We start from the raw sequence: 14,783 nt of genomic DNA, 5'->3' as shown, positions 1-14,783 counted from the left end.
AATCCACAAATAAACGATACAAAGCTGTTTTTTTTATTTCAGCTTCCACATAATTCGTAATAACAGCTATAAAAAAAGCAACTTTGAATCGTTTAGTAGATATTTTTATGCATGGGATGTAGATGTATTCACTCTGGTAAATATGGTGGCACTCTATATTTATTCGTAAATTTCAATTCACTTTAATTATATAGGATTGTGTCAGTAACAAAAAAAGCAGAATTTGTCATAAGAGTTTTAACTCAATATTTCGAAATAAAATGTTTTATTTTTATGAACCAAAAATAAATTTTCCAAAGAATCAACTAGTGAAAATGTGTTTTTTCAGTAATAACTGAATACGACCATATTGTAAATCAACAAAATTTTCTAAATGTAAAACGAAAATTTATATCAATAACAAAAAAGATGTTTTTTTTTTTTACTTCATGGATCAAAAGCACATTTCGAAGTAACACAAACTGTACAAATTGAACTGTCCCTGTTAGCCACCTATCGGCAGAGTATATTATACAGAAACAAATAACGAAAACGGTGAAGTCACCGGTTAATTACCCAACAACGAAACGTCAGAATTTAGAATCGTATACAATAGTAAAATTACGATTGCAATTTTTATAAATTATTTAATGCTTTCTATATTGCACTTTTGTTTAAATTAAGCTTTTTAACTTTATACACCCACACAAATAATAAAGGTTTGGCAGCACTGCATAAGTAATCAGCTGCTCGAATAACTTTTCGGTTAAAGCAATTTAGTGTTTTTAATTATAAAATTTACAATCGTGAGTTAGGTGGAATCGAGCTCAAAGATAAGTAACAAAAGTGGAAGTAAACTGTTATCAAGCAGGGAAACTAATAAATGAGTACGAAAACACGATAAGCGAGCGGAAACGTACAAAGTGTACTTAATGGTGTCCAATTTCGTAGTACAACGAAAGTTGTTTTTGCTTAAAACTATAAAAAGTGAACCACCGTATATATACCAAGGGTAAGGGTTGAAGTAGAAGGAAGACGTAGCTTGAGGGTCTTATAAATCGCAACCGATAAAAATCAAAATGGGTACAAATTGGCGTGAATTGTTTCCAACAAAGCTCACATTTGTCATATTTCTGCTCTACATATCGTTATTCATTGGTCAAGGTTTGCAATATTACCGATTAATTTATACATGATGTTATAATTTATTTTGTATATTGAATTACAGGCATATTCGTAACCGCCTCTCAAGAAGCCAATAACTCCTACAGCTATAATACAATCACCGTGGTGCTGTTTACAGAAATACTAAAGCTTGTTGTGTCAACTAGTTTATATTGTAGAGAGTATGTAGATCATACAATCAAATATTGTCATAAGTGTATTAAATAATTTTTTCATTCATTTTTTTTTTCTTACAATTCAGAAAAAATTTCATCAATCTACTGCAAGATGTGCGAAAGGATTCAAATGTCATGATGCTTTACTTTGTTCCTGCCTTTTTGTACTGTCTCTACAATAATTTAGCATTTGTCAACTTGTCAACGTTTGATCCAACGACTTATTACCTTCTCTTGCAACTACGTGTCGTGATAACTGGAATTTTATTTCAGGTATGTAATTAAAGGTTAATTTTGGCTATTCCACACATACTTAATCAGAAATTTGACAACATTCGTACATATGTTGGTATTTTCTGCTCTTAAACAAACAATTACAGATTTCTTAGAGTCAACATAAAAAGCAAAGAAAAATTTTCTATAAAAATATTTAATATTAGAATGCAAGACCAATGTATAAAGGTATTTCTTTTTTTACGATATGGGTTTGTTATCGCATATCATTTCAGTAGTAATTAATTTGCTATTTTTCGAAAGTGTTTTACACTTTACTAGATTAATAAATAATATCTGAATAACTGGAATTGTTTCGGTTTATTTTTTCAACCAAGGACTGTCAACTCGGCAACACCAAAAGTATTTGGGGGAATATTACTGCTACTACAACAACTCAACATAACTTTACCTTGTACTTTCGCTTTCAGATTATTTTTAAAAAATACCTGACACGTCGCCAATGGATATCGTTATTGTTGCTAACATTTGGTTGCATGTTAAAGCAAGTGAATCTGAACAGCTTATATGGAGACACAAATGATGATAGCGAAGCCGCTGCAGTACAACAAGTCAGTTTGGGTAGTACGACTACTGCAGCACTGAAGGTGAGCGGAAAAAACATGTCTGGCTTCGATTTTAGTTTAAGTGCACTCCTAATATTAGCGCAAACAGTATTTTCCTGCCTTGCTGGAGTTTATAATGAATATTTGTTAAAGGATAAAGGTGCTGATGTGAATATATTTGTACAGAACGTTTTTATGTATATAGATTCGATAGTATGCAATTTTCTGATATTATTTTTAAAAGGGCAATTGGTTGGCGCATTTACGGCGGAAAATATGCGCGCTATTTTTCGATTTAATGTAATAATAATCATAGTTAACAACGCAGCCATTGGTATTGTTACAAGTTTCTTTTTAAAATACATGAACTCTATTGTAAAGACTTTTGCAAGCGCCTTGGAGTTACTATTCACAGCCATACTCTGCTATTTTCTTTTCGCCATACCTATTTATATAAATACCGCGCTTGCTATTGGTGTAGTATCTTTTGCAATATACCTATATACACAGAGTCCTGTAGTTAATACAGGCAAAGTACGCCCACTAAGTACTATAAGCGAGGCTACACTAACAACTCAAGATAAACGAAAGTTGTTAGATTCTGATGGTGATACGGATCTAGAGATGGATATAGTGTAGCAGGTATGATTATTTTACCTAACACCATATAGTGTAATGTACTGGTATGCACACTTTGAAAATGGCCAGTGACAGCCCTTAATTTAGGTTATGATTATAAAATAAGATATTTTTTAGTTTTATATTTGGATATGAATGTGCAAGTTATAAGGAAACAAATTGAATGGCTTTAAATATGTATATTACGGGTGGGTTATTATACCAATGGTCATCTTAAACATTTCTTAAAGAAAAATACGATAATTTATATATTATATTGACCAAATAAAATATTTTCAAAATACCACAACAGCTATATATTATTAAAATGTACGGCATTGATATTTTAAAATTTATGTAGGCGCTGAAATTTTTAGCATCCGAATTAAATGTTTTCTTTTATTTTGTAATCCCAGATGCGAAATTACAAAAATCAAACCCAAATACCGCATTAAATATTAAGAACTACCTACTACCGGATTGAAAAAATTTTTTTTAATCATGCATATAGTAAATAAGAATTTAAAAATAATTAGCTTTAGTTAACATTTGTTCGCGTTCAATTAAATCAAAAAGTAATATTTTCAATTTTTAGTCCCAAACATCTTGAATTTAAAAATTAAAATTTAATTTTTAATGACAACATTATTGATTAGGAAATCAAAATTTTATTTTTAGTCCAAAATTTTTGAATAAAAAAATTCGCAATCCTGCTCCCAAATATCACTTGTTTTTATTCAATATAATACAAAAATTCAAAAATCACATCTGTAAATCTACACCTGTCGTCTGTAGCATACAGCTAACCTTTCAAACTCAGAAGTATGAAACTGGAAATAGTCACGACATCCTTCCAAGTGCGCTTCCATTGTTCCCATTGGTACCAAATGTGTTGCATTATACATACATTGATCCAAAGGAGGTCCACGATAGTTTTTGCGGCACTTCATCATATGGCCCGGCATACGGAAACGGATAATTCGATGCGAATTGTTGTAGGGGCACAAAATAAACTCTTCCTCATTCATTTTGGTTAAAAAGTTTTTTCTTAATTTAAAAAGAAATATAAATGTTTGAAAACCAAAATGGGCTACTAAAGGTAAAATTTAAGAAGGACGCGCGGTTTGCACTTCAAATCAGCTGTTGTCTTACACAGAGTTGCCAAGTTATTACGAATTTATTTACACCAGTGCTACTAGTTTTGTGTATTAAATGTATATGTTCGAAAACAAATGGAAATGCCCTTTTTATACCCTTAACAGGGTTTATTAAATTTGTCACGAAGATTATTACATCCAGAAGGTAACGTCGGAGGTCCTATAAAATATATATATAAATGATCAGCATGACGAGCTGAGTCGATGTAGCCATGTCCGTATGTCTGTCTGTATATACGTGAACTGGTCCCTCAGTTTATGAGATATCGATTTGAAATAGTGCACAAGTCTTTTTCTCAAATGTTGCAACCACTATAGCATATAACTAGCACACAACCTGATCTATCGAAATCCAGTCCTTGTATGAAAACTTGTTTTTTCACAAAATGTCTAACGAAAGCGTGGATTATTGTCCAGACAACGGTTCAATCTCGAAGAAATTGTTCAGATCGGACCATTACATCATATATCAGCCATACAAACTGATCAATCAAAATCAGGTATAATAGCTTCAGTGCAGGCGAAGTAAAATTTTTGTTTATAAATGAAAATACTGCATGTCAGCTTTGTTCGATATTAATTGTATATTTATGGGAACTTCCTATACGATTACAAAGTAGTTTACGAATTTCTAAAGCTGAACAATTAATTTGTAAAGCGATTTGTTTCATATACAAATGCCAATTTTATAATATTTTTTGTTGTTGTTTCCGCAAATAAGTGTATCTATTTAGTGTCCTTGGCCTCCTTAGCATTTTGTAATGATTGTGTAATAAAAAGTTTGGCCAAAGATTGCGAGCAAAATTGTGATATATGTTGGGAATAGGTATTAATTTGTCCCGAATTAATGGTTGCATTAAGTCTAGGTGGAACTGGAAGTGGGCGGAACTGCTTAAGAACTTCCTCTTCTGGAATCGGTGATTCGCCCTTGGCACTTCGCAAGACGTTCTCTGCTGCTTGTTTTGCTAGAGCACGGTGTTTCTCCTATTGAAGAAATTCATATGAAAATTTTTTTCTGTGTATGCTTCATTTAATTACCGTTTCTTGTTTGAATACTACTTGTTGATATTTGTTGTAGCGTATTGACTCTTGGTATAGTTCATCAACACGTTCGATTAAGCAACGCATGTGATTTTCCAAAACTGAGGCTGTACCTAAGTCCAAAAAGTTTTGACCCTGCTCTTCCGGCAACATTTCACCCAACTCACTCATCATAATATTGGTGAGGGGAGAATTTTTGATAACGATTGGTATCTCAACAAAGAGGCTTTCATAGCCAACCTTCAAGTTGCGCAGTGCATCAGGTGTAAAATCTCCATCTTTATACATTTGAATGGCTTGTGGAGTTAATCTATAGGCCTTTAAGCAGAGAAAACCACGGCCAGACTTTTGCGTATCGTAAATGACGACAACAGATTCCTCTATGCTAGTTTGGTAATGATATTGTGATTCCAGCAAAGCCATGGATAAGAAATTTCCAACATCTGAGCTCTGATACCAGCCAACATGAAAATGATCGACATTTACACGTCTTAAACGGCGCATCATAGTTAACTGATACATTTCTTCATCCATTGTTTCATCGCCGCTTTTCGGGAAAGGGAAGCAGTTGGTAATTTCTAAACATTTGTCTACGACCAAACCCAGCAAGGCACCTTGAGCCAAATCCATATTGCTTGACTCTTCATGGCAATGTTTCACCATTTTCATCACGGCCTAAAAGTAAAATGCATCAGAAAATGGTAAAACACGTATCAAAACAAAATCTCTACACAATATTGGCAACACTAAAATACGCTGTCACCGCCCGCAAAAGCAAACGTGTAAAATTTTGACATTACTACAGCTATATGCCTCACTTTCTCATCTTTTTTAAGCGAAACTTAATGGGTTTCCTAGCGATTTCAAGCTTACAATGCAGGCAATAGTTTCTTTTCCATATTTCCACTTACCAATCCATCGCATTGCACGTAATTAATGGTATTATCCACTTCTTCTTGACGACCACGATTACCACCACGGCTTGCCATTTTTATGTCAAATGCAAATGAAAGGAAAAAATAAAATACATATTTGTCGCGAGCTTGGATGTGGTTTCACAAAAAATATCCACAGTGCTGCCAATTTGCGGTTTATCTAAAACTTGCCCGATAGCCTTTTAATAAGTTCTCCTATAAAATTCAGTGGCGCTAAAACTGCAGTGTTATGATCAAAATGAGTCTGTTTTTGATTTACACAAGTCTTGCTCCCCTCGGTATATCCACGAAGAACATATTTCTATACATTTTGTTATTAAAGTATTAAAGACTTTGAAAATGGTTAAAAGTGGAAAAAATTCATAGTAGGTTGAAACACATTGGAAAAGGAATATAAAATAAAATAAAATGTAATTTACGGATGAACTGTGGTCCAGAAGGGGAAGGGGTCGGGCATAATTAAGTTTTTAAGGGTTAAAAACGATTTATCTCGATTTCCACCAAACTACAAGTTTTATTGAAAAAAGTTATATGGAAAATATGTATGTAAAAAAAAGATCTTACATCTTTTGCATTAAAACCATTTTCGCATAACCTCAAAATGTTTGTGAAAAATTTATGTAACTAAGTTTTTGGGTTTTTATTTTCATCTTAAACAAACAATTTTTTATTTCTCGAAATTTGGTGTGGACTTACTCTTGTATGACCCAATGACGCGATGGCCGGTTTAGAACACGACAAGTAGCCGGAATTTTTTTCTTGGGAGATTGATTACATGTTCAAACCTGCTGAAGTCGTAACTACCCATTAGCGACCTGGCATGGCGCATGCCTTGGGGCTGTTGCGAATGTGTCTCTCTGCCTAGTCTTTCCTACGAATCAGTTCCTTTATGGTATAAGGACCAACCACGATGTACGGTTCGGGTCCTACCATTCTGGTGAAAGCTGCAGAGCGGGCACTCAAATAAGGTGCACTTGGTTGCTACTTGATAGGCTGTTTAGCCGTTCTATACACTTCTGCACTAGTAGCGATTTAACCTCACAAGCAGAGAACGCTTATAGTGCCGTTTGACTATCGCTGAGTATGGCATTACTTTCATTACATAATTGCGTTGGATGTTTATCTCTACACACTGACTGATACCATAGACTTTCGCTTGGAAGATGCTTGGAAAACTTCCCATGGGAATGGAGAGCTTGGTGCGTGGTCCTGCAACTCCTACACCAATCCCTTCCCACGTTCTAGAGCCATCGGCATACCACTTGATAGTGCTTTCCCTTAGCAGTAGGTCCAGCGTGGAATCATTCCATTTCGCATTATAAAAAAAATCGCCTTAGTAAAAATAATATTCGTGTGGTAATTCCGAAACAGCCATCTGAGATAGCATAAGCTCTCAAAGTGAATCATGTGCCTCAAACGTCTGGGACTCCCAATTATCAGCCTGATGTACAGAATCTGAAAAAACCCTACGACACAAAACACGTAAGGTTCACTTCAATATTTTTACTCTTAACAGGGTATATTAAGTTCGCCACGAAGTTTGTAACATCCGAAGGAAACGTCGGAGACCCTATAAAATGTATATATTTATATACATATATAAATCTTCTGTACGTGTGTTTGTAATTGAACTTCTTCTAAACGGCTAGACCGTTTCTGATGAAATTTTGTGTGTGTATTCAAGGGGGTTTGAGAATGGTTTAGATTCACAATTCGATCAACTAGATAATGTTTTAGCAATGAATTTATTTATTTATAAATTGTTGTTGATGTTAGAACTTTTACATACAAGTAGAATTCCGGCAGAATGCGCTGCAGTCGTGTAAGATATTCAAAAGTATATTTGAGTTTCAGTTGCGCCTGGTAGATGACGCTGAGCTCAGATTCTAAGATTGCATAAGTATAGTTTAAACTAGGAAGGCTATAGACATGTTAAAATGTGTCTAAACATTCATACTGCTATGCTACTCTATACGATACATAAAGGATAGTTCGGCTGAACACATTTGTTACTTTACTATTTATTTTGAAATTTGTTACTGTTTCGAAGTACATATATTACATAATTCTTCATAAAATTTTCCTAACCTATATAACTATCCTAACACGTCTGTCGGGTCTGCTAGTACATATGTATGTATAAAAGATCAGCGTTTTAGCCATGTCCATGCCTCTGTCTGTCGGTATATACGGGAACTAGTCCCCACTTTATTATATCGATCTAGAACTTTGCATACGTCATTTTCTCTCCAAGAAGCTACTCACTTGTCGGATATCGGACAACTATAGCATATAGCTGCCATACAAACTAAACGATCAAAATCAAATACTTGTATGGAAACTTTTTTATTTGTGAATTATTGTATACTAGGTGTACCTGGGATTCCCTGCTATGCCCTTTTTCATACTCTCAACATGTTGCTATATAGTATAATAGGTTTGTTTTGTTGTTTGTATCCCCTAAATCTAATCGAGATAGATATGGAGTTATATATAAGTATAAACGATCTGGATGACGGCATGAGTTCAAATCTGTCCGCCCTAATGAAATCTTCGTTAAATCTATATTTTATGCGTTACTTTCAAATCAACCAATTTCAACGAAATTATGTTTATAACATTATTCTGACATTCCCATATTAAGGTGCGCAAATTGGATCTGCAACCTCGCCTACTTCTCATATAAAACAATTTTAAATTTCTGTCACTTCACCGTATAGAAATTGAGAGCCAATAGAGATATCGGGTTAAAACTTTGCAAAAATAGTGCCATTTAGATGTGCCATTCACCTTGTTCAAAAATTACGTGCAGTAGCTATGTTATGTGTTGTTATTTTATTTTTTTAAGTGAAAAACATTAAAATAATTCTGACATGCATTTTGAACACATGTTTATGATTTGAAATGCATATTATTTTTTTATATATGAAATGTCTTGACTTTTAACATAAAAAGATAAAAATTATCTATGTCCGTACCTTGGTTCTAGGCTACCTCCCCACCAAATTACATCCAAATTGGTTCAGCTGTTCTTGAGTTATAAATAGTGTAACTAACACGACTAACATAGATTGCAAAATCTACAGTGATTTTGAAAAAAAGGCCTTATCACTTTATTTTTATACTGCTGTTGGGTTTAAATAGTCTCTGCCTGTGACCAAAGCAACAGTTTCATTCTGCTACTAGTGACAGATCCCCAAACATGAAGACTAGCGTCATTACAAGTATTTTTCTTGTTGTTTACAGCTTTTTGCTGTTCGACGCCACATCAGCTCTCCCCTTGGCCGATTCGGAAATTGTATCCGACGATGCCATTCTGAGCGATCCAGTTCCAGCTCAGGACCCTAGAAAAGAAATTACCATTGATGCTTCCATTCAGGCCAACGCTCATGTAGTGGTTCCGGAATCAGTTGCCGAGAAGCTTGTACAAATTATGGTGGAGGCTTTCAATACTCAGAAGTCTGAAAAAGTCAAAGGGCCGCAAAGTCCCAGTAAGCTCATAACCTGTGATTTATTGCCTCTGGTTGGTTCAAAACTTTGTGTGCTGTCCATTGTATTGCTTTGGGACACCGCAGTGGCTACTGCAATGGAAGATCTATCTGCCAATGTCGTGATTAAGAGCTGAAATTTGAAAGATAGAATTGCGAATAAGGATTGGACTTCGACTGATTATTACATAATTACATTTAATACCATTAAAATATGGCATATAGCTGCCATACAAACTAAACGATCAAAATCAAATACTTGTATGGAAACTTTTTTATTTGTGAATTATTGTATACTAGGTGTACCTGGGATTCCCTGATATGCCCTTTTTCATACTCTCAACATGTTGCTATATAGTATAATAGGTTTGTTTTGTTGTTTGTATCCCCTAAATCTAATCGAGATAGATATGGAGTTATATATAAGTATAAACGATCTGGATGACGGCATGAGTTCAAATCTGTCCGCCCTAATGAAATCTTCGTTAAATCTATATTTTATGCGTTACTTTCAAATCAACCAATTTCAACGAAATTATGTTTATAACATTATTCTGACATTCCCATATTAAGGTGCGCAAATTGGATCTGCAACCTCGCCTACTTCTCATATAAAACAATTTTAAATTTCTGTCACTTCACCGTATAGAAATTGAGAGCCAATAGAGATATCGGGTTAAAACTTTGCAAAAATAGTGCCATTTAGATGTGCCATTCACCTTGTTCAAAAATTACGTGCAGTAGCTATGTTATGTGTTGTTATTTTATTTTTTTAAGTGAAAAACATTTAAATAATTCTGACATGCATTTTGAACACATGTTTATGATTTGAAATGCATATTATTTTTTTATATATGAAATGTCTTGACTTTTAACATAAAAAGATAAAAATTATCTATGTCCGTACCCTGGTTCTAGGCTACCTCCCCACCAAATTACATCCAAATTGGTTCAGCTGTTCTTGAGTTATAAATAGTGTAACTAACACGACTAACATAGATTGCAAAATCTACAGTGATTTTGAAAAAAAGGCCTTATCACTTTATTTTTATACTGCTGTTGGGTTTAAATAGTCTCTGCCTGTGACCAAAGCAACAGTTTCATTCTGCTACTAGTGACAGATCCCCAAACATGAAGACTAGCGTCATTACAAGTATTTTTCTTGTTGTTTACAGCTTTTTGCTGTTCGACGCCCCATCAGCTCTCCCCTTGGCCGATTCGGAAATTGTATCCGACGATGCCATTCTGAGCGATCCAGTTCCAGCTCAGGACCCTAGAAAAGAAATTACCATTGATGCTTCCATTCAGGCCAACGCTCATGTAGTGGTTCCGGAATCAGTTGCCGAGAAGCTTGTACAAATTATGGTGGAGGCTTTCAATACTCAGAAGTCTGGAAAAGTCAAAAGGCCGCAAAGTCCCAGTAAGCTCATAACCTGTGATTTATTGCCTCTGGTTGGTTCAAAACTTTGTGTGCTGTCCATTGTATTGCTTTGGGACACCGCAGTGGCTACTGCAATGGAAGATCTATCTGCCAATGTCGTGATTAAGAGCTGAAATTTGAAAGATAGAATTGCGAATAAGGATTGGACTTCGACTGATTATTACATAATTACATTTAATACCATTAAAATATGGCATTTCTGTGTGTTCAAATACAAGTCAATGAATTGTTTTAGTTCCGGCGATCGATAACTAACAAGTGCTCCATTTATTTAGTTTATATTATCAAGTGGATACACTTATTTATTTATATCTCATTTTGAAGCACCTTAACCTTCACTATATGATAACAAACTATGTATGGATGTACAAGTTTATATATGTATGTATGTATGTAAATGTTAGCGTATTATTCGGACTTTAAAAGCCACAACCCGTTGCACAATGAATCAGTTTGGCCTGATAGCGACTTCTAAAAACATGAAAATTATCATTATTATTTCTGCTGTGCTTTGTAGCTTTTTGCTGTTTCACAGCACAAGGGCTTTGCAACCCTTTGATACGCAAATATACTCTGATCACGTGGAACAACCAAAAGACCTTAAAGAAAATAATGGTGACATTACAATAGATGGCTCTATTGAATCCAGTGCACTCATCGAAGTTCCGGAGTCGGTAGCCAAGGATTTATTAAAAGTTATGGTCGAAGCTTTTCAACACATGCAAATTTCTAGCGACGAAACTGTTGAAGTCCATGTTAATACTGTTGAAGAGGAACCTGCAAGCGTAGCGAGTGAAGCGCAAAACCGTGCCTCTTGTGACTCAGGGTACTGTAATATGTACTGTCTTTCGATAGGACGCCACGGTGGATATTGCAGCGTTTGGTCGGCATGTTTGTGCGTATAACGCATATAGAATTTAAAAAGTATATGTATATTTAAGAACAAAGCAAGTTATAGTGAATTTCACAATATTTTTATACTCTCGCAACATGTTGCTACAGATTATAGTAATTTTGTTCACCAAACAGTTATTTGCATCACCTATGTGGATATACCATAGAGTTATACTTAGTTCTGCCAGAAGTTCTGTTACAAGTTCAGGCCGTTATTAAAATGAAACGATAATATCTTTTTTAATAGAATTAATTTTACTTGATAACACTGATCTACAGTGGTTTTGTTGCCCTGGATATTAGATCGATTTTGGCTATTTACGAAACTATCAGTGATTTTGTAAGATTTACTCTCCTTTATTTTAAACCTTTATTTTCATTTACATATATTTACCATGCCAATTATGTTTTGAAAAATAAGGATACATCCAAGTAAGAGAGAGAAAAACGTCGAAAACATATGTTATACAGTGTCTACCAATAGGGATGACGTGATTTTGACAGCTCGTGGTGTCCATGATTTTTTACGGACTTATATAAAACTTTGTCCGTGTGTTCAGTAAGGTTTGTCATTTCATCGTGTTGTGTTTCACTTTGGTACAAAGCTTGGAAATTGTCCAAAATTATTACGCAAATTCACGTTCTCTGCTGCCTACTGTAAAATGAAAAATCATCTTCTCAGATAAGGTCCATTTCTGGCTTAATGGTTTCGTCAACGAACAAAACTGTCGCTATTGAGGTGAGTCAAATTCTCGTGAGTTTAACGAAATTGACCGTTTGGTGCGGATTGTGGTATGGTGGCATCATCGGGCCTTATTCCTTTCGAAATGGGACAGGAAATTCCGTTACCATCAATAGCGAGCTGTAACACGATGTAGACCATGGACGATCTCTACTTCCAACAAGATAGTGCGCCGTGATTGTTTCACGTCTGAACATGGACTCATTGCGTGCAATATTTGGCGACTTGTTCATTTCGAGAAATGGCCCAGTCAAATTGCCACCAAGATCATGCGATTTAACGCCCCTATATTATTTTCTCTGGGTGTATGTTAAATAAAAGGCTTAAGCCAAGCCAACGTTGCAGCCGAAATGCTGCATCGAGCCATCGAAAATTGCCGGAAACGGGTAGAGATATGCAAACGGAGCCATGGTAGCCATTTGACCGACATTTTGTTCAAATCATAAACGGCATAAAATTATCTGCATAACAAGAAAACAGAACCCATTTTGACCAAATTTGAGTGTTTTATTTAATTTCAACCCTATATTTCAATATTATTATATATTCTTTTATGAAAATTTCTTTAATAATTTTCCAGTTGACAATCTTTTTTAAGGAACAGCAGTAATCTGTCATCATGTGACGATGCTATCAATTTTAATACCTTTCTTCCTCACTATAATTTTCTAAATTTTCAAAAATTAACGCATATATCACCTAGAGTCTGAAAGCTATTCAACATATTTTTCACATTTTCTTTAATATTTGGTGCTTTATGTCATTGTAGTCTTGGATTTCCTATCAGTACAAAACATTTTCGCACTTCAATAGGAACAGTCATAACCTTAATAAAATTTTTCATTAATTTTCTAAATTTCAACCTTTCAATACTAAGCTTTGGGAGCTTTGTATAAATGAAGTTAAAACAATACCTTTCCACGTCCCAAGCTTTGACAAATTGCTTTATCATTCCTTACTTGATCACGTATTAAATCACTTGAGCTGATTTTGAGAAAACAATTTTGGTATAAATGTGTCACACTTCCATTCAATTCCACTGGTACAGATTTATGGTAGAGCGTAAGCCTACAACTTATCTCCACGTTCGATTTTCATTAAAATCTCCCACATATTTTTCGCATATTTTTGGTAAGGAGCATGAGAGTGGGGATCACGTCATTTCTAAGCGCGACAAAGGTGCTCAGAAGGCTAATCATGACTGGAAAAATAAATTTTATGACTGACAAGTAAGTAAGCGCTAAGTTCGGGTATAACCGAACATTTGATACTCTTGCAACCTGCAGGGACCAAAGCCGCTGAAATAAATACCTTCAGGTGTTGGCAAGACTATATATTAAACAATGTTGCGAAAAGGTTCAACTTCATTGTGTGACGAAATCGTAAATGGATTGAAATCATATTAACTTATTTTGAAGGTCATAGATTCAGTTTTATTACTATATTTTAGTAAATTATACTAAAATCATACTCAAATGAGATATATGGTATGAGATATATAATCGTAGTGTTAAATTTAATATATTAAGTTAGTGTGAAAAACGGCAACCAAAGGATCGGAATTCATATATTGGGGATATAAGGTTTAGACCAATATTAATTTAATTTATATTGAGCGCCAAGCCAATAATATAGTTTAACAACTTTTAAGAAAACGTGTCCACTTAATTTCATTAAAATATCACACGTTTTGGCCAACCTAATCGGTTAAAAGTCAGGTGGATATTCGGAAATCATTATATAGGATATATTGTGGACAGAGAAATGGAACGGTTGATTGCTTAGGTATACTTGAGAACTCATTTTCAAGCCATTTTATAAATATATAAATATAAACATATACATAGAGTAAAGTAATCCGCACGTTTCAAAATCCAGAATATCAGTTATGAGGTGCCCTTTGCTAATGCGATTCCCTTTGCCAAATTACAGTTTTACACTAAATTTAGTACTTAGCTATAGATAAATCACCACCGACCTTCAGATAAAATCCTATATCTAAAGAACTACTAGACCAAATCTGGTATGTCACATTATCCTGAGGTGATTACGGTGTGAAAATTTGCGAAATCGAACAACAACCACGCCTGTTTCGCATATTCGAAAATTATTTATTCTATCTACCATAATTCTTTCACTTTCCAGCGTACAAAATAGTGCCTTTGAGGTAGGCCGCCTCACGTCTAAAACTGTCAAAATCGGATTGTTTAAGCTTCCAGAAACCGAATGTGGGGACCCCGGAAAATATAGGTAAATCTGTGAGATATGTTATTGAAATTCGGAAAAAGCCTTTTCCTTATAATAGTTTG

The 14,783-nt window shown here is 34.6% G+C and overlaps 2 protein-coding genes across 2 annotated transcripts; one reads left to right on the top strand and one right to left on the bottom strand.

Annotated features, from left to right (window-relative positions):
• The first annotated feature begins 393 nt into the window (after positions 1-393).
• senju (UDP-galactose transporter senju) lies at positions 394-3,881 on the top strand. The gene is made up of 4 exons (XM_014240675.3): positions 394-1,143; positions 1,208-1,325; positions 1,406-1,592; positions 2,024-3,881. Exons 1-4 carry the CDS (start codon positions 1,059-1,061, stop codon positions 2,795-2,797), a joined length of 1,164 nt encoding a protein of 387 aa, XP_014096150.1. The 5' UTR covers positions 394-1,058; the 3' UTR covers positions 2,798-3,881.
• A 612-nt stretch (positions 3,882-4,493) lies between these two features.
• eIF3h (eukaryotic translation initiation factor 3 subunit h) lies at positions 4,494-6,044 on the bottom strand. The gene is made up of 3 exons (XM_014240679.3): positions 5,886-6,044; positions 4,972-5,649; positions 4,494-4,917 (listed from the first exon to the last, which is right to left on the bottom strand). Exons 1-3 carry the CDS (start codon positions 5,961-5,963, stop codon positions 4,660-4,662), a joined length of 1,014 nt encoding a protein of 337 aa, XP_014096154.1. The 5' UTR covers positions 5,964-6,044; the 3' UTR covers positions 4,494-4,659.
• Between the last annotated feature and the right edge of the window lie 8,739 nt (positions 6,045-14,783).

Source organism: Bactrocera oleae, chromosome 3, assembly GCF_042242935.1.
Source record: "Bactrocera oleae isolate idBacOlea1 chromosome 3, idBacOlea1, whole genome shotgun sequence".
NCBI lineage: Eukaryota > Metazoa > Arthropoda > Insecta > Diptera > Tephritidae > Bactrocera > Bactrocera oleae.
Note: the sequence above shows the minus strand (reverse complement) of the source record. Positions and strands in the feature narration are given on the sequence as shown.

What these genes read in the sequence shown, in the direction of transcription:
- senju (XM_014240675.3), top strand. Translation starts at nt 1,059, where the DNA reads ATGGGTACAAATTGGCGTGAATTGTTTCCAACAAAGCTCACATTTGTC. An exon ending in ATCGTTATTCATTGGTCAAG is followed by an intron (nt 1,144 to 1,207) that starts GTTTGCAATATT and finishes ATTGAATTACAG; the next exon opens with GCATATTCGTAACCGCCTCT. An exon ending in TAACTGGAATTTTATTTCAG is followed by an intron (nt 1,593 to 2,023) that starts GTATGTAATTAA and finishes TTTCGCTTTCAG; the next exon opens with ATTATTTTTAAAAAATACCT.
- eIF3h (XM_014240679.3), bottom strand. Translation starts at nt 5,963, where the DNA reads ATGGCAAGCCGTGGTGGTAATCGTGGTCGTCAAGAAGAAGTGGATAAT. An exon ending in ACGTGCAATGCGATGGATTG is followed by an intron (nt 5,650 to 5,885) that starts GTAAGTGGAAAT and finishes TTTTACTTTTAG; the next exon opens with GCCGTGATGAAAATGGTGAA. An exon ending in TAGTATTCAAACAAGAAACG is followed by an intron (nt 4,918 to 4,971) that starts GTAATTAAATGA and finishes TTTCTTCAATAG; the next exon opens with GAGAAACACCGTGCTCTAGC.